At 39.4% G+C, this 19,816-nt stretch overlaps 1 protein-coding gene and 1 long non-coding RNA gene across 3 annotated transcripts in view; both read left to right on the top strand.

Annotated features, from left to right (window-relative positions):
* Positions 1-10,319, top strand: part of LOC121979844 (acyltransferase-like protein At3g26840, chloroplastic) — a 35,763-nt gene extending 25,444 nt beyond the window's left edge. For both annotated transcript variants that reach the window (XM_042531833.1, XM_042531832.1), the window contains exons 12-15: positions 7,363-7,448; positions 8,931-9,040; positions 9,134-9,840; positions 10,252-10,319. In XM_042531833.1, coding sequence (XP_042387767.1) covers positions 7,363-7,448; positions 8,931-9,040; positions 9,134-9,324 — 387 coding nt within the window. In that variant the 3' untranslated portion in view covers positions 9,325-9,840; positions 10,252-10,319. The remainder of the gene's footprint in view (positions 1-7,362; positions 7,449-8,930; positions 9,041-9,133; positions 9,841-10,251) is intronic.
* Positions 10,320-11,292: 973 nt separating this feature from the next.
* Positions 11,293-13,705, top strand: LOC121979845. Its single transcript, XR_006111431.1, has 3 exons — positions 11,293-11,361; positions 13,254-13,322; positions 13,423-13,705. It is a non-coding gene; the product is annotated as an uncharacterized LOC121979845 (long non-coding RNA).
* The last annotated feature ends 6,111 nt before the right edge of the window (positions 13,706-19,816 follow it).

The raw sequence follows: 19,816 nt of genomic DNA, 5'->3' as shown, positions 1-19,816 counted from the left end.
GAACAATTAAATTCACTTAACCCTAGATGACTATACAATTAGGGAATCCTTTCCTCCAATACTTCACTTTTTCACCGTCATAGGACTCAACCACTTCACCTTCCTGATGGATGACAAGAAAGATTAAAACCTTGTCACTGAAGATTCTGCAAGAACATTTTTACAAAGGAGACATAATTACATTCATTTAGGACTAATTATATTTGGCCTTAGAGGGTTCACTAGAAAAAGTATAAGAGCCAAAGTGTTATTAGTCTTATATATGACTCTAGATTATCTGACAAAGAGAAGACAGACTTACAGAAGTAGACATGAATAATAATATAGACATTACATACTTTTGCCCAAACTCTAATATGGCTATTCAAGACTTCGTCAAACATATTAAGATTTTGGTCTAGGCCAAAGGATATGGAGATTTCCAAACACAAAATATACAAATTGATATAATTTTTTCTAGGAAAAACCATGACCCAAATTAATAATAGTAGATACAAATCAACCACATTGTCGAAGCCCTTACTTCAAGAGGAATTTACTTCCTTAAACCAAGGGATTTCTCTTTAGAAAACCTAGCAGCCTGAATACTATCCCCTCGAGTTGGCAGTTGGCTAGTGCATGGTGGCGTTGCCACCATGAGGTCTAGGGGTCAAATCCCGGCTAGTAGCCGGGTGACTACCCTCTCCCATGTGTTATTCACTTGCCTAAGGCTAGTAGCCATCCGTGATTTACCTCTTTCATGTTAGTCTAGGGATGGGGTGGCGGAGGTGCTGGGGGCGAGTGAATCGCCTTTTGCCACTATGAAGCTACAATAGTATCTATCTTCCTACCGAGCTCATTGGAACATCTACTCGTCCTTTGGTTAATACCCAATTCAATGGACAAAAACTCTCATATACAAAATTTGTCACAAATACTCATCTTCGTTTCTATAATAATTGTGACACTTTTGGCTCTCCTTTCTCAAACTACGGATCAAGCCTTTGTTACATCTTAATATTCACTTAAGTTGAGGACTTAGCTTTCTTATTGCTCAACATAGAGCTTTATTACTTATTAAAGATTATGCTATCTTTCTCTCCACCCTCATCGTCTCCTCTATCATCTCTGATTACCTTTCTATAGTGCGTAAGCATGGTGACACCCATGTTGCTGCTACCTCTCCTACTGCAGTTTCCATTTTGACTATTACAAAATGAAATACACCTTCTACCTCTAATGACAATAACAAGTGTCAGTGCACTGGCAAAACCTCCTGTAAAGGTTCTTGTTTACTAAATGAGAACTCTCTTGTTCATTAGCCATCTAAGAATTACAGGAAAACTAGGAATACTTGGTTGTACAAGCCTGTATTTGGAAGACATCTGGATAGAAGAAAACCTTAGTAACTCAGGTTTAGACATTCTAGTAGATCTATTTTGTTCTACGTATTTACTCCACTAATAAGTAAACAATCAGATCTCGACTCTTTGATCTCTTGATTAGAAAAAATAAAATCATAAGAGAAAATCCCACAAAATATTGGGAAAGAGATAAGATATATTGCCAGTTAGCAATAATCAACCTAGATCTTACCATAAAAGCTCAAGACTTAAGATATACAAATTGGGAAGCGGAAAAATGTAAAATGCATATCAACCAACTACTTAACCTTAGAGCTATTCAAAGATCCACATCCAGATATAGAAGTCTAACTTTCATAGTTAACAAAGGGGTTGAACAAAAATGTGGACAATCTAGAATGATTTTTAATTATTAAAGGTTAAATTATAATTGTAAGGAAGATGGATATAAAATAACTAACAAAGACCAACTACTTAACAAAATACAAAATTTAAAATGACACTCTAAGTTTGATATGAAATCAGGGTTTTGACAAGTTAAGATGCACCTTGATTCAATAGAATGGACATCCTTCTCTTGTGAATGGCTAGTCATGCCATTTGAACTTAAGGTGATATGTCAGATTTTCCAAAGAAAGATGGATGATATTTTTCGGAACGTCTCCCTATTTACATGATGATATCTTTGTTTTCTCAAAGACTAAGGATGAATACTATGCACACCTACATATGATTTTCAACTTATTCGAGAAACATGACCTTATAATATTTCGAAAGAAGATGAAATTAGCCACCACACATATTGAATTTCTTGGAGCAAAAATTGGGCATGGGAAAATTTCACTTCAACCCTATATTACTTCCAAAATACTTAATTTTCCTGACAAAATGGAAGACACAAAGACTCTTAGAACATTTCTTGGGCTTCTTAATTACGCTCGACATTATCTTGAAGACATAGGAAAAATTAGCAGCCACTATATAACAAAACTTCGAATACAGACAATTTTTTTAACCAACAAGATGTCGAGTTGGTAAAATAAATCAAAGAAATGGTAAAAATCATCGCAGTTCTAACCCTTCCACTAGATACGGATTACATAATTATAGAAAATGATGGGTGTGAATTAAGATTGAGAGATTTTATTTAAAAAACCCTCAAAATATGACCCTAAGACATCAGAAGCATTATATGTAGATATGCTTTTGAAAAATACCAAGAAAAATATCATTTAATTTCCCTGGACTATGAAATCTGAGTAGTAATCTATTGTCTTGACGCATTCATGCCTTTTATATGTAACAAACAAGAAATTATTATCGGAACAGATTGTGAAGCAATAGTGAAATATAGTCAACAAACAAAAGGATTACGAAAGAACTTAAATTCAAAAACGGATTACTAAAGAACTTAAATTCAAAAAATGGCTTAAGTTTACAGATACAATTATCAACAAAGAATTAAAAATTCAGGAACATATTAAGGGAATAATTCCCTAGCAGATACTTTATATAGACTTTTACATTAAAATTTAACGGGCTATTACAGGTTTAATGGATAGACAAAAGAAAGTACGCACTTTTGCCATGAAAACAATGAAATTTGGCAATCAAGAACTTCAATAGTTTACAAGACATGAGGACCAGTTTCATTTTGCCTCACGAGAAAGACTTGACAATATATATAACTGCCTACTTGACAACATTTGGAATATCCCTACTATTGGAATATCCCTACTATACTGGGAAGTTTCAACTACAAAATTGCTATAATCAACGCTTTGTCCAACTACTTCTTGACCACAATTCAGAAACCAAAAAGCAAGCAGTTTTCTTGCTATGCCGAATGGGAAGAGGCAAGAATTGCCATTCAAGAATATGAGAAACCATCATATAAAGGTTTTTACTTTTTAGAAGACGCCTTTACTTCTATCATGGCAAAGGTAGGCCCTAATTACTTCATTGGCACATTACATAAACCAGAGATGGACAAGTTCAGTCCACAAAGACTTATTCACAAGCAACAAGTCCCCAGCTTCAAAAATCAGACATACAGCCTCTAGGCCTCACTCATAGGCCCAATTACTTTGGCAAAATTGCAGAAGGGACACCTTAAAGCAAAAGCTACAATTAGTCCGGAGCAAATAGCTTAAAAAAACATACTTCTTGGTTATTCCAAAAGACATTGCTACATACGTTCGTAGTATGGTAGAAAAGTCAACTTTTCTGGACTTATGTGAATTGCTTAAAATACTCCATACAAGTCCCCAGAAGGCAAGGCAATTATATATGAAGCCGAATTCAGCTATAAGTTAAAATGTCAGAAGCTCTTGTGCAAACTTAATGAATTATGGCTGCCAATGCTAGTTGCTCTACTCCTTCCGAAAAGCAAACATAGACTATGAGAAATATGTCCTAAATAATTTCTGAGGAAGACTAATTACTCCATTTACACTTATGGATTATAGACTTCTACACAAACTTTGGGTACATGACTTACACTTAGTCAAAGACTTTCCAAAGAAGTTGGGCGATATTATAGCCCAAGCTCTTGAAGAAGAAACTTTTGTGATATGTACATTTGAAAGCTCCCCGCCGGAATGGATCAACTTACATTCAATCAAAATAGACATTCATGAAATGAATGACAGACATTGAAGAGTATCCCTCTAATCCATACCTTGAATGGGCAGTACTTAGTGATAAAGTAGATCCATTCGATCTAAGGTAGCAATTGGTTGTGGGATTGACAGGATGATCCTACCAATTATCTCCTGACAAGAGAAACCTACACTGAAAAGATCTATTGGCCTAGAGATATGGCCATTTTTTCCCTTTCAACTTTACTACTCAACACCCAACGCTCTATCAGCATTACCAAAAGAAGATAGAAAAATGGGCAGGAAAGAAACTTACTATCTCATCTAGCTCTTCTACAGGACACTTAGACACTAACCCGAGCTAATCGCAAGCCATAGCCACCCTCTCTAGAGCCCCGTCCTTGGATTCCGTTAGAGAATAGAACCTTGACAACATGATGGAACCATGAAACGTGGAAGCAATGACGTCATTACAACAAAAACGTAAGCCATGACGTATGACAGCACTTACTGCTCCACCAAATGTACTCAGTGGATGAGTTTTATTCTCCACTCTGATAAAACTTCATCTTCAACTACTTTATGCCACTAACTTTATTCTCCACTTAGAAGAAACACCTCACCCTTCCACTTACTTTATTCCCTACTCATCCTAATTGAACACATCAAGCTCCCACCACACTTCCTTTATTCCGAAGCAAGCTCTCCTATTCATCTATAAATACAACCCCTCTCCTATTCATCTATAAATACAACCCCACACATCTCTCCACTATAAAAAAACCTCTTAACAACTCCTTCATGGGTCTCACACTTTTTATTATATATATTTCATTATCTCTCCTTCATATTTACATTTTATATAATTAAATTTTTATAAAATTTAAATTCATAAATTACTAACATGAAATAACATTAATAATTAAAAATTACATAAATATTAACCGTACATATATCGCAATTAATAAATTATTTTTTCACTGATTATAATTGTAGCGTGCCCAGATATACTCAACCAAGTCGGCTCGAAGTTGATGATGTAGTTGATTATCACGTAGCTCACAATTTCTCCAGATGCATTCTTGAAATTCTTGAGTGGAGCCTTGAAATATTTGTGATGGAGGATCTCCTTCATCGCCCGACCAATTGACTACTGCATCTCCCTCATTCTCAATGATCATGTTGTGCAAAATAATACAGGTATACATGATGTCCTTCAAATTATCTTGTACAAAAATTGCCCTGGACCTCTTATCATTCCCCATTGCGATTGAAGCACCCCAAATGCCCTCTCGACATCCTTTCTTGCGGCCTCTTGTCGTTCCTTAAATATTTTTCTCTTGGGATCTTGGGACACGGAAAGCTCTTGACGAAAGTAGCCCATTTTGGATAAATCCCATCGGTCAGATAGTATCCTTTTGTATATTGTGTATTGTTAATCGTAAAATTAACCTTGGGTGTATTTCCTTGTAAGGCGTTTTTGAATAAAGGTGATTCGTTAAGCACGTTAATATCATTACGTGACCCTGCAATCCCAAAAAAGGCGTGTCATATCCACAAGTTCGAAGATGCGATAACTTCAAGCACAATTGTTGGGATGCCATGATCTCCCTGAGTAAACTGGCCTTTTCAAGTGACGGTGTAATTTTTCCATTGTCAATGCATACAATCAAGACTACCCAACATGCTAGGAAAGTCTCTGCTCATGCATTTCAAGCAAGTATTGGATATCAGCAGCATTAGGTCTTCTCTTGGGCCTTGAACACTTCAATTACACATCGACGGAAGTTGAATAAACATTGGATCACAGTTGTTTCAGCAATTCGTAGGTACTCATCATAATGATCAGCAGGGACTCTATATGGCAATTGACGGATAACCGTTGTGTATTTCTGAAGTGGCAACAAACTTTTTTCCCCGTTGCATCGACCTTCCATTGAAAATATTCTGAATGATTTTTCGTGGCATCAACTATACGAAGGAATAACTCTTTTTACATTCAGAATCGACGTTGGAATATGTCATCAGGATAGAAGTAATCATTGAGGAGACGAGCATGTCCAACTTCACGATCCCGATTCAAATACCTTCTCCTCTATGTTTTACTGGAAGAACTTTGAGCTCTTTGATGTACCATTTGTCGCTGCTTATAGAGCCGGAGCATTCTTTGTTTATCTATATCCTCCGCATCTTTCGCCAATTCATTGCTCCAGAACTCATGGAGCATAGATCGATCTGGATTTTGAGTTATTTAAAATAAATCAAGTTATTTTTGTGGTTGAAAGAAATAGAGAGTTGAGGAATAAGAAGTAGAAAGCGAAGATAACAATGAGATGAATGAAAAAAATTAAATCAATCATATATTTATATATATTTTTTTAAATTAAAAAAAATAAATTTAACCGTTGAACAACGACTTTTTAGCTGTTGTTCAAGGACATACAATGACTAATAAAATTAGCTGTTGTTTGTTTTTTTAACAAATATTAAAAAATATTTTAATATAAAAATAAAGTTGAAGAAGCGGCTCCGTAACCATAGAGCCACTTTTTCAATTAAATCGAAAACCTCCCTCCACTATGGAAGGGAGGTTTTCCGGCTTGCCAGTTCATTGCGGGAGCTCTTTCAAAGCTCCCACTATGGATGCTCTTAAGGATGAAGGGAATAAATAAAGAAACTAAAATATGGAGCATAGGGATAAAGAATTAACCTTTAAAAAAGAAAAAAAATTGAAAAAAATAATAGTTAAAAAACTAAAGAAAAAGATAAAAATTGAAAGAAAAAAAACTCAGCCGCCTCACGTGGTCGCTGCGGTCTAGGCCTCCATGCGGCCACAAGGCATGTGTGGGGCCTCTCGGAGGGGTGTGACAGCGATGGTGTCATGCCGGTCGGCTAGTGGAATGATAAATTCCGCCTGTGCCGGTACAATACTATGGCCATAGCCAAATCAAATTTTCTCAAAAATGAAGCAGAGAAGCTTTAACAATGTCTAGAACTGAAGATAATGGAGCAACAAATAAACGAAAAGGAAGATAACTAGGCTTGAGTAAATTTGACATTTTTTTGTAATGGTTAATGGATGCATTTTGCAAAATTTACAACACAACCTCTTACAGAGTTTTGTAGTTGAACTTGTGGAATTTATTAATCCTATCAAATATTGTGGAACATGCTAACCAAACATGGGTTTTGTTTACTTTCCACCAACTTACATGGTCTATAGGAAACAGAACTAATGAGGCCTTTCGCTTTTTGCCCATTTTAGTGGTTATTTGCATTTCAGTATTACTCAATAAAACTGAAAAGTACCTGCAAATGAATTTTTCTGTATCCTGATAGAAAACTATTCTTTTGTGGAATCTCTTTTCGTCAAATACTGGTTTTGTTTAACAATTAGTTTCTCAATATTGTTCTCCCAGGTCTTGCTTGACTATGATGATCTTCTTAAAATTCCATTTTTTGATATATTAAGCAAGCAAATAAATGGCGATGCTGTTAGGTTGAGGTACAGTCCTTTTTTCATTTGATTTTTATCTTAAAGTAGTTAAGTAATTGGAGTTTATGACGTAACACAAGTCATGGTCCTCACTAGGGATCGTGATTAGAGAAAAGAGAGGAGAATAGAAAACTTATGTTATTGATTAAATCATGGAAAAATGGATAGCCAACTCTGATCAGATAGGTTACCAAACTCAATACTATCCACTCAGACAACTCACAGGGTTACTTAATAGCTCACTAACTAATTACATCTAGATAAAACTTCAACTCAAAACGATACCTTGATACAATCTCTCCAATTAACTCCCTCTAGAACACTCAGTTCAATCTCAACGGTCATTTTGGCCTCTCCCGGAGGTTACTCCAGAATGCATGCATAGAACTCTTCTAACTGCACATCATATTCTTCTAATCCAATTTCAACCTTGTCCTATCTCGGTCTCCATGATCAGTCACTTTAACATTAAAACTTACCAATGGTCAAAATAACAATAACTAAAAAATTATGAAATAACTCAAAAGATATGAAATAATAGGATAAAATTATGATTCAACTCATCGGTACCGAAATTTTGGAAAGAGATTACTCATACTCCTACTTGAATCCTCATCTCTATTTTCTTTTGGCCCAAATATTCCTTTAAGATTATCCAATGACTACTCTCCATTAGAGGCACACACCTTTCTGCTAGGTTTGACTCAAATCATCAACCAACTCCAAACACTAACAAAACGCCCCTTTTTGGGTAGACACAAACTCAACTCCTCTATTGTTCTCTCTAACTCCCTATGGATTATCATCCAAAAGTCCAGTCTCCCTCTTTATGGCCCTGGCCCTCTCTTTAAGGTTTCTCTTTGGTCCAAAAGAACTGACTCAAACTAAAAAATCTCTCACACAAGCATGAAGCCTAAAGCTTTTTTGTGTTCTCATCTCCTGATTACTAGCTCCCCCTTTCCTATGCTGTGAAGTTGATCTTCAAGTGTAGTTCCCAAAAGAAAACCCTTCCTCTCTTCCCTATCCTTTTGGTGCAGCTCATTGATCTTGTATCCCTTTTTTAGCTTAACTGAGACTATGTGGCAAAAGGCGAAATCGCTCGCCCCCAGCGCCCTCGCCGCACCCGACCCAAGGCCATCACGAGGGAGGTAAATCACAGCATCCTGAGCGAGCATGTGACAGGTGGGGTGAGTTGCACAGGGACCGGGGATTTACGCCCTGACTACCCTGAGTTTCGACCCTGCGACCTCATGTGGCAAGCATCCCACCACATACCGACTCGGATGACCTGTGGGGTCAGCTTAACTAAGGCCATGAACATTGTTGCAGATGACAAGCACACCAATCATGTAATACCAAATAAGTTTAGCCAAATGTTACAAATGCACTCTTAAAACTATGCTTATTTGATGCTTTTGCTATGGCTGTTTAATTTATAAAATCAACATTTGTGAGATAATACGTTACGCTGGAAGTATTTATTCTCGGCAGGGCTGACTCCAATGAAGAGGTGGGAAATCAAAACCTTTACCCTCCAGTTTTGTTACCGAAGATACCTGGCCGGTTATATTTCTTGTTCGGAAAGCCCATTGAAACAAAAGGTATAGTGCGTTTCATGCTTGTATATGCCCATGTTATGTTTGTCTTTTTTTCTCTATGCTACTGATTTTTCATGCCTTTACATGGACTAAAAGGAATGCGACTGGAACTAAGTGATAGATCTAACGCCCAACAGCTTTATCTTCATGTGAAGTCAGAGGTTGAGAATTGCATTGCATATCTAAAGGAGAAAAGAGAGGAAGACCCTTACAGGAATTTCTTGCCAAGGCTTCTTTACCAAACAACTCACGGTTTTGAAGCAGAAGTCCCCACATTTAAACTTTGATCATCTATTTTTCCTTGTTATTTATTAGTGACGAACTCACCTCCATTTTAGCCAAAATTGGTTTTGTCATCATTCGTAACATCATTGATTTAAGAATAAAGGAGAGAAACATAAGTTGTCACAGCCGAATTTACAGTATACTGAAACTGCACACCTATCTATCTGTGAGAACTCTGTGGATATTTAGTATTAATTTTTTTTTTTAGATTTTAAAATTTAGGTTATAAAGGTAATTTTAAAAAATAATAATAATAAGGGTTACAGTGCAATTTGTGATATAACGTATCACTGACCTACACGGCGCCGATCTTATTTGTCTGACTCCGGAGGCGGACACGCGCAGTGCTTCGAAGGTGATGGAGCGGTGCTTCTACTTCTTCGACGAGCACTCCTCTCCTAGCGTCAAGAACCTTGACGCCGACGAGCACTTCCCTTTCCTCCGGCAACGATCCTCATGCGACGCTATCTTCTTTCCTTGTTGAGGCGCAGCAGAAGATTTTCGAGTTACAACAGGAGGTAAGCCCCGTTGTCCTCTCCGTTGCCTTCATCTTCATCGCATCGCACTCTATATCTGTGCCGATCATCTTGCGAGAAATGTGTCGAGGTCAACCTTGAAGGATCATCGTAATCGGCACTTAGATCTTATTTTCACTGTACCAAGCTATATTTGGTATCTGAATGCAAGTTGCAATTTCTCCAATCACTTAACCAAATGAACAAAAACGCTGAAGGCTAGGATATTTGTTTCAAAGAATTCTTAGACTGTAAACACGATATTGATGCTGGGTTCTCCTCGATTATTGTAGTGGTGAAATCTGTGTATGAAATTGCTCTGGTTGACATGTTGATATTTTCATTGATTTGTTCTACTGTGTCTTTGATATATGTGCTCAAGTTCCTTTACCCATTGTTTTTTTTTGTTTACAGGCCCTTTTGTTGACTAAAGATGGCAGTTGGTCCCGCTCTGTTCTCTGAGATTGGGAAGAGAGTGAAAGGCAAGTATTGCATTGATATTAACTTGTAGGACGTATCAGGTGTAATATTTTGTAATCTGGGCATATCCATTAAACTTTGTCATGCTGCTCAGTTTTTGCAGTCAACACTTAAGTAGATATAGTTGCATTTATTGTATCTTGCTATCTTACTGTATTTTCAAATTTTTTTACTATAGTTTGCTGTTTGTTGCAACAAATTCATTGGATTTAAGAAAAAGGAAATGTATTTTTTGTTCCTTTCTTTTATTTGAGGCTGTTTCCCTCATTTTTTAAGGAAACGTCTAGGTTTTGTTTCATGCCAATTTTTTTGATCATTTAATCCCTTGTTACTACACCTTGAAATTTAACATATGTCAGATTCTTGGTCATTGTTGCAGATAGCTTCCACTACAACATACTATATTTAGAGATTTTCTTGTCCATTGACTGATCACTTTTGTTGTCTGTAATAGAGTGATTGTTGAACTCATCTAGTCCAGAACAACTGAACAACGTTACAATAATCTTGTTCCTCTAAAAAATTTATGCTAGCACCATGGATAAATCAAATTTTTGCATAGGTTTGTTTATTATCTCTTCGTTTGCACATTGTTTCTGTTCTTATTATTTAACCCTTACAAACATCCATGCATTAAAAAGCTAGATTTAAACCATATAGTTCAATTTTGGCTGGTTGATTATTAGTGAGTTTGTTTGACAAATATTTGAACTGTTATGTTACCTTGTCTAAGCCTTTCTCTCCAGATTAATGCTGTCATACTTGGGGCATTTTGTATGTACTTCATGCATGGCAAGTAGAATTGAGAATATCCTCTTGGTCTAATGTCTATCCTGATTTCATAACTAGAAACTGTTTAATCTGTTTGTTTTATGATAATTTTTGACGTTAGACTTACAACTAGTGTTATAGTAATGCTAGTTCTTTTTTCTCACATTCGCTGAAGTATTTACATATGCACATTATTTCCATTGCAGATCTTTTGACCAAGGATTGCAACTCATCATAAATTTGTTTTTTTCCTCATCAAATGATTATGGTCTGGTATGAACATTTCATTGCTCACGGCATTCTTTGGAATTTGAATATAAATGCAACTTTCAGTCAGTACATTCCTTCAAAAAGCTCAAAGCTCATTTGATTTCTATTACAACTTGCCCTTGGGGTAGTAAGATAAGAGGGATGTTTATGGTTATTACATTTAGTGCTTGATTTGATCTGTCTAGCATGATTTGATGGAGGTGATGATGATGAACCAATTTGTCAAGCTGACATGTTTGCTCACTTGTATTCTTTTACTTTAGACAAATGATGTGTGAATCTAGAAAAAAGTTGTGAATCATGTCAAAGATGATTACGAAAATAACGATATGTTTTAACCAAATATAACTATTATATATGTTGGAATTGACTTTAATTATATTATATCGGAATAACTCATAGAGGACTATCAAAAGAACCAAAGATGATGCAAAGAAGAGGAAGAATTCTTTGTTTCTCACTTCCCCTTTCTAATCAGTAAATTGATTGCATTGATATGAGTCAAAATAAAGGCTTGTGCCACTTGATATGGGTGATACATGTTTGGTATTGTGTGGGACGACCAGAAATTGCAAGTTATGCTTTGTGCAATAAGTGTCAATTTTGCTTCGTGGCCGGAGCAATGAGCTTTACTATGCTGACAAATATGGATTGAACTTTGAAACAATGATTGGTACCATATTGCAATGGAGCAATGAGCTTTACTATGCTGACAAATATGGATTGAACTTTGAAACAATGATTGGTGCCGTATTGCAATGATGAGTATTTCCTACTTCCTGCTCCCCTAACTTTTTTATCTAGGTATTGGACAACAAACGCTGCTAGCCTGCTATAGATTTCCTCCCTTACACAATGTGGGATAGCAAATGTTGCAATACTTTACTCCATTCAGAACTAGTCATGGATAAGTACTGCTGTATAGATTAGAACTAATGGAGATATAATATTGGAGGCTGCATCTCCTGCGTTTCATATTCTTTCACAGCATTTCCTCTATTCATGTTCGTGCTTTAAATTAATTATTTCTTATGCTGATTACCATGATATCCATATAAAAATGAAATGCCTCAGATTTATGATTAACTCATTGGGATCACACATTTTTAGATCAATCCAAATAGCATAATCTGTATAGTTCTAATTCAAATTATCTATGATATGTTAGTTAAACTGTGAACTTAACAACTAGAAATGCTTACTAGCTTTAACCAAATCAATCTTCTCCTTGTTGTATTGCCTACAGTAGTATAGTCTATGTTGGCTTACTCTTCTTATAGATTTCTTATGTCATGATTGATTATGTTCTACAATTCCTCTACATGAGGTATTGATTTTCCAAGTTCCAAGAATAGTTTCAAAGTTTAGTTACTGATTATATGTGTATCAATACTTGCTACATTTTGACATTATTCTTCCTAAGTAGTGCTTTCAAAAATGATCAATATACTAATTTTTTTTGGAAGTTTTTTTTTCCAGCTTAAGTACCTGAGACTATAGCCTAATGAAAATGGGTATTCTGATGTATATGTGTACTTCAATAGTTTCATTTTTAACCTTTTCTGTCATTTACATCTCAATGACCTTCATCTCCTTGGTGGATCAGGGCCTTACAGCCACTGGCATTAAAGTAAATGAATAATTTCTTGGTGATATAAGTACTTATATACAGAAGTGGTAAAACACTTGTTGATGTGAGAGTTAATACAAATTCCAATGTAAGCGGTTGTTTGTTCATACCAATATTCTAGCATGCTCTCAGGTTCCATAGTGTACATCTACGAAGTCAATTGAATTCCAATCTCATATTACCTTGATCCTCGTATTGATCATCATTTGTTGTTGGACCACAATTGCATTTTGTAACCCCTTATGTGCATGCTCTCTGTTATTAGGTTTCAACAACAATTACTGTGGATGAATTGTTAGCCAAAGACGCTTCGAGCTACCTGATCAGAAGTCTGGTAAGGCTAGTTTCATGTAACTGCAATTGAGAGATATACTTGTTCTTGCCTCAGACCAATTTTGTCATGAGTTCAATTTTTATGATGCCTCTTGTTGCAGCTTGATGTCCAGTACCTACATCACCATGTTGCTTTTAATTCTGGCATTGGCTTGACACCAACCCCACTGCTGGCGTTCGCTGCAGCAAGTGGCAGCAGGGAACTTTGTCTAGGAGCTGAGATTGGATTTAATAGTGCGTCTACTTCTTTCACCAAATACAATGCCGGTGTAGGCTTTAGTAAGTCTGTTTTTTCTGCTGCTCTTATAATGTAAGTGCACACTCTCTAATTATTATTATTGTCATTATTATTATTATTATTAAATATCATTATTTCTGTAGAAATTCTTATCGCATTTTCAGCATCTTAATGGTTACAGTATCAAGATAGTGAACGATACTTTTTTTGAATCTAAACCATTTGCATTCCCATCTAATCTCTCTGGCCTCAAATTGTCAGGCTTCGTGAACTATTGTATTCCTTTTACATACTATGTAGAACTGACAAGGGAGAGACCCTGAAAGCTTCCTATATTCATGTGGTAAATCCAGTCCTTGGTGTGGCAGTGGCTGCTGAAATGGTACATAAAAATAAAAAAATAAAAAAAAAATTGTGGAACCGTCACATCAGCGAACCCCCTAGAGCTGGTCCCACGGATATGGAGGAAGTTAAATGTAGGTATACAGGTGGAAAGTGTATGGCGGAGATGTTAACCCCAGGCAGTGACACCCCGGAGATCGATCCTTGGACCTTTCAGCCACAGAACCATGCAGTCCCTATCTGTGCTACGTCCTGGGGATACTGAAATGGTACATAAGTTCAACACATACGATAACGATTTCACCATTGGAAGCTCACAAAATCTTGATCCTCTGACTACACTAAAGACTCGCTTTGACAACAACGAAAAATCTGCAGTCCTGTGTCAGAACCAGTGGAGGTCAAAATCTTTCTTAATGGCAAGTGCGCCGTCCAAGTTGGGTCTGACTCTTGCCATCCAGCGTTGAGCAAACAAAAATGGGCATCTCCAGTGGCCTCTGCATATTTGTGGTTGAGTTCAATCCCAATTTTGATGAAAAATCAGTTGCGAGAAACTTCATATCACAGAAATTATTATCATTCTCCAAATGCTTTATCCCTGTAAAATTTTCTGTTAGCATTATGAATTTGATACTTGGTAAGAGTTTTGAGGTGAGATGATCATTTTAATTGATTCTTTCATTCTGAAATTCAAATGCGCAAGTTTGTTTTGTTTTTGATTGAAACGCCTATCTACTTTTAAATCGATCTCATTAATTTACTTGTCATTTTTATATTTGAGTTAGATGGAATCTTACAACATTAAAGACACCAATAAATACAACCGTGTGCGTATGCTTCTACTAGTTGCTGTCATAGTATTGCTATTACGTTGGCCCCGCGGTGTGGGGAATAGGTTTCTCCCATCTAGGAGGCCAAAATTAAAATTTAATATTTCCTCCTCTTGAGAATCATTGATAGTAGAAAAGACTAGACTCAGAAAGTGTTTGGTTCATTTTTAAAAATTAAAATAGGAATGAGTATTATAGTATTATGAAATGAGTATGAACTTCGGTATCATTTTTAAAATTAATTTTCGGTTAGTTGAATATTTTTAATCAGAATGAACTTAAATTTTTTATTTTATTCTTAGAGGAAAATAAGAGAAAAAATTAGATGTGAGAGAAAGTTGAATATGAGAGAAAAATATAATGAGAGAATGATGAGAGAAAAAATATGATGGGAAAAATATGAAGAGAGCGAAAATGTGGTGAGAGAGAGCGTGATAGGAGAAGTGATAGGAGAAATTGAGGAGAGAAGAAGTATGAAGAGAGGGGAAGTGAGATGAGAAAAAAATGAGAAGTGATTGAAGAGAGAAAAGTATGATGAAAGAGAAAGTGAGCTGAGAGAGAGTGTGATGAAAAAATTGAGAGAGAGAAAGTGTGATAAGAGAAAATGAGGAGAGAGAGTGTGATGGGAGAGAATGAAGAAAGGGAAAGTGTCATGAGAGAAAATGAAGAGAGAGAGTATGGTAAGAAAGATTTAGGAAAAAGAAAGTGTGATGAAAAAATGAGAAGAGAGCGTGTAATGGGAGAGAAAGTGTGATGAAAGAAAAAATGTGATGGAAGAGAATGAAGAGAGAGAAAATGAGAAGAGAATGTGTGTGATTGGAGAGAATACAGAGAGAAAATGATAGAAAATATGTGCTGAGAAAGAAAGTATGATAAGAGAGAACAAGAAAAGAGAAGTGAAATGAAAGAAAAAATTTAAACAAATATATCAAGGGTATTTTTATCCTAAACTTATTTTTCATTCTCATTCCTATCAAAAGCCAAGGTAAGAGGTGAGTTTCATCAATACTTAAGTTTTTTGTTTTATTCTAAAATCTTGATTCCATTCCCATCAACCAAATATAAGGTTTATGAATGAATCTATTCCCTCATTCATAAACCCCTAAACCAAACATCACCTAAATTTTATTAAGTGTCTAAGAATTCAATCAACGAGTATATATGATAATTTTTCTCCTGAGTTCATTTCACAAATACACTTAAGTAGTTACAAGATGGTATGGCTATATATATTGATTGTCAATATTTAACAATTTAAATATTTTAAATTCCAAAAATTTATGATTTTGTTTCCTAGTTATCACTAATGATCCGGCAGTAAGGTCGGGGGACCCCCTCTGGAGGGGAGTCAACGCCACGTAGAGGTCAAAAGTCAAAAGGGTCAGCATGAGTTCCGGCCGATCGGAGAAGGGGTGGGTCGATCGGCCGAACGGGACTGAGCGGAATCAAAGACAGCCCGACGGGGAGTCGGGTTTCCGACGCTCATGATGAACAAGGTCGCCTGGCCGAGCGGGTAGCCCGCTCGGCCTAGGCGTAAAGCAGTAATGTTGTGAAGGAACAGTCTCAGCCGAGCACGCAAGGGAGTGGAATCTTCCCGGTCGGACCGATACCTACGTCCGGTCGGACCAATGCTTGCCGAGCGGATGGACGCTCGGCTCGGGGAAAAAGGAGACAAGGACAAGGGGACATTGAGGAACATCTTCTGACAACAGGCATGTTCGACGACCAGGCCATACGCAGAATCCTACGACGGAAGGTTCCGTTGTCCCATCAGAGAGGTGCTCAGACTGTAGCAGTATGATGTCAGGCATGCTCCTCTGGCAAGCCCATACTAAGGTATGGTAAAGGACACGTGTACACCTTGGTAGGTGTGCATAAGCCTCCCCACAGCTTTATATAAGAGCCCACAGACTTCACCGGAGGTATGCGATCTCTGATTCTTGAAGTCACTTCATCGTTTTCCTCTTGCCTGACTTGAGCGTCGGAGGGTCGTCGCCGGGAAACTCCTCCCGGCCCGACTTCCTTGCAGGTTCGCCGGAGATTTGTGCGGCTGGTTGGAGATAGAGGAGAGTGCCACGTCCCCAGCGTCCGTCGACTCATCGTTCGGACAGGATCAAATTGGCGCCGTCTGTGGGAACACACCTGCATCCGAGCGGAAGAGATGGACGAGGCTGGACGACCTCACACCGTGATGCTCTCCCAGGAGGAGCTCGATGCTCTAATCGAGGCAAGAGCAGCTAAGCTCGTGGAGCAACAGAAACAGAAGGCGCAAACCGAGCGACTAGAGCAACAAGCGACGTCAGCGTCAGGAGGCCGAGCGGCAGCATGGGGCCGAGATAAGGATCCGATCGGCATCCAAGGAGAAGCACCACCTGCCCCAATTCCATTTCATCGGGCCTTATTCTGTACGCCTCCTAAAGTCGCACCAACAAACCTTGATCGAGGATCTTCATCCGACGAGGCACCCAGGCGAGACAACAGAAAAGGCAAGGCTCCCCGAACGGATGCCTCCTCCGAGTGGATCAACCGGCAGTTTTCAGAGGCCATACTGCGGGACCCTCTGCCAAAGCATTATGTGCCCCCGGCGATCGGGGAATACAACGGAACCACCGACCCGGACGACCATCTGGGTAAGTTCGACAACACAGCTACACTACATCAATACACAGATGGAGTGAAATGTCGGGTGTTCCTTACCACCCTCTCGGGATCAGCGCAACGATGGTTCCGGAGGCTGCCGGACGGATCCATCACCAACTTTAAAGAGTTCCGCACGACCTTTCTCCACCATTTTGCAAGCAGACGGCATTACCAGAAGATAAGTGTCAGTTTATTTGCCATCAAGCAAGAGCCCAGGGAGTCGCTCAGGGCTTACATCCAACGATTCAACCGGGTGGCCATGGATATTCCAACGGCCACCTCAGAAATAATGATGAATGCGTTCACGCAAGGCCTCGTGGACGGAGACTTCTTCCATTCACTTATTAGAAAGCCGCCCCGAGACTATGATCATATGTTACATCGGGCCAATGAGTACATTAATGTGGAGGAAGCCCAGGCGGCCCGAAGGAAAGAAGCTCCAACCGAGCGGCTAGCCCCCGCCGAGCGGAAGCCACTCACTGGCCACCAGCCGCCCAGAGGACCATGAGCTGAAGCAGCCCGCCCTCATCAACATGCAAGGTCTCATGCCATCCAAGAGGTATCCGCCGAGCGGCCCAAACCAAAAAAGAAGGTATGGACCCCCATGTTTTGCTCGTTCCACCGAACCAACACGCATAGCACACGAGATTGTCGAAGCCTTCCCCTGATCGGCCACCCTGTTCCCTGGAGTGGCCGCCGTCGATCGCCATCATCCGACAGGCGACAGCAGCACCATGAAGCCGGTCGGCGGATATCCAGAAAGTGTCCCGAGCGGTATCATCCTCAGAGGCACGAGGACAATCCCCGGGTATCTAAGGAGCGGCCTAGGCCGTCCGCACAGGAGGAAGAAAATAGAAGCAACACGTCGCGAGGCGAAATCAACATCATCGCTGGCGGACCGACCGGAGGTGACTCTAACAGAGCAAGGAAGGCGAGTGTCAGGCAGCTCCAGATCCATGCGGTCGGCTGTAGTCAGGAACGGGCGAGCGGGCCCGAAATCAGCTTCGGGCCCAGGGACCTTGAGGGAGTCGAAGTGTCACATGACGACACCCTCATCATCAAAGCGGTAATAGCTAACTATACTATTCACCGCATTTTCATTGATACAGGCAGTTCGGTCAACATCATATTCAAAAAGGCTTTCGACCAACTGCAAATCGATCGAGCTGAGTTGCTGCCCATGACAACCCCCCTCTACGGGTTTATGGGCAATGAAGTTCTACCGGTTGGACAGGTCCGACTGGCTATTTCGTTGGGAGAAGAGCCGCTCAGAAAGACGCGGACTGCCAATTTCGTTGTGGTCGATTCTCCCTTAACATACAATGTTATCCTGGGGCGACCAACGCTCAGTGAGTTCGAGCGGCCGTCTCCACCTTCTACCAGAAAATTAAGTTCCCGGTTGAAGATAAAGTTGGAGAAGTGCGAGGAGACCAGCTGTCGGCTCGGCGATGCTACGTTGAAATGGTCCGAGCGGAAGCTAATTCCACGCGGAAGACGCCACGGATCGAGGTGAACGCCATAACCGAAAAACCACCCTCTCTGGTTTATGAAGAAAAAGAGGAGGTGCAGATCCACCCGACCCGATCGGAGGCTACCACATTCATTGCGGCCGATCTGGAGGCAAGCCAGAAAAAGGAGGTGATCAAATGTCTTCAGAAAAACTGCGACGTCTTCGTTTGGTCGACGCATGAGCTGCCGGGAATTTCGCCAAGTATAGCACAGCATGAGCTTCACGTCCAACCGGACGCTCGACCGGTGAAACAAAGGAAGAGGAACTTTAGCGCCGAACAAAACGCCATCATCCGAGCGGAGGTCGAGAAGCTCCTGGAGGCCGGCCATATAAGGGAGGTCCAATTCCCGAGCTGGCTCGCAAATGTAGTACTAGTCTCCAATGCGGGCAACAAGTGGAGGGTTTGCATCGATTTTCGGAATCTCAACAAAGCATGCCCAAATGATTTCTACCCTTTGCCCCGGATTGATCAACTGGTGGACTCCACAGCCGGGTGCGAGCTGATATGCATGCTAGACGCCTATCAGGGCTACCATCAGGTGCCGCTCGCCTGAGAAGATCAAGAGAAGGTCAGCTTCGTCACAGCCGACGGCACTTACTGTTATAATGTAATGCCGTTCGGACTAAAGAACGTGGGAGCAACCTACTAGCGCTTGATGAACAAAATATTCAAGGAGCAGATCGGACGCAATTTAGAAGTGTACGTGGATGATATTCTCATCAAGTCCGTCCGAGCGGCTGATCTTTTTACGGACAAGGAGGAGACCTTCCGAATGCTAAGAAAGTATGGAGTCAAGCTGAACCCTCAGAAATGTTTGTTCGGAGCCAAAGGCGGGCGTTTCTTGGGCTATATAGTGACCGAGCAGGGCATAGAGGCAAATCCCAGCAAGGTAAAAGCGTTGTAAAATATGCCGCCCCCAAGAAATCTGAGGGAA

Source organism: Zingiber officinale, chromosome 5A (assembly GCF_018446385.1).
Source record: "Zingiber officinale cultivar Zhangliang chromosome 5A, Zo_v1.1, whole genome shotgun sequence".
NCBI lineage: Eukaryota > Viridiplantae > Streptophyta > Magnoliopsida > Zingiberales > Zingiberaceae > Zingiber > Zingiber officinale.
The sequence above is the reverse complement of the archived record's forward strand: the minus strand, read 5'-3'. Positions and strand labels throughout refer to the sequence as shown.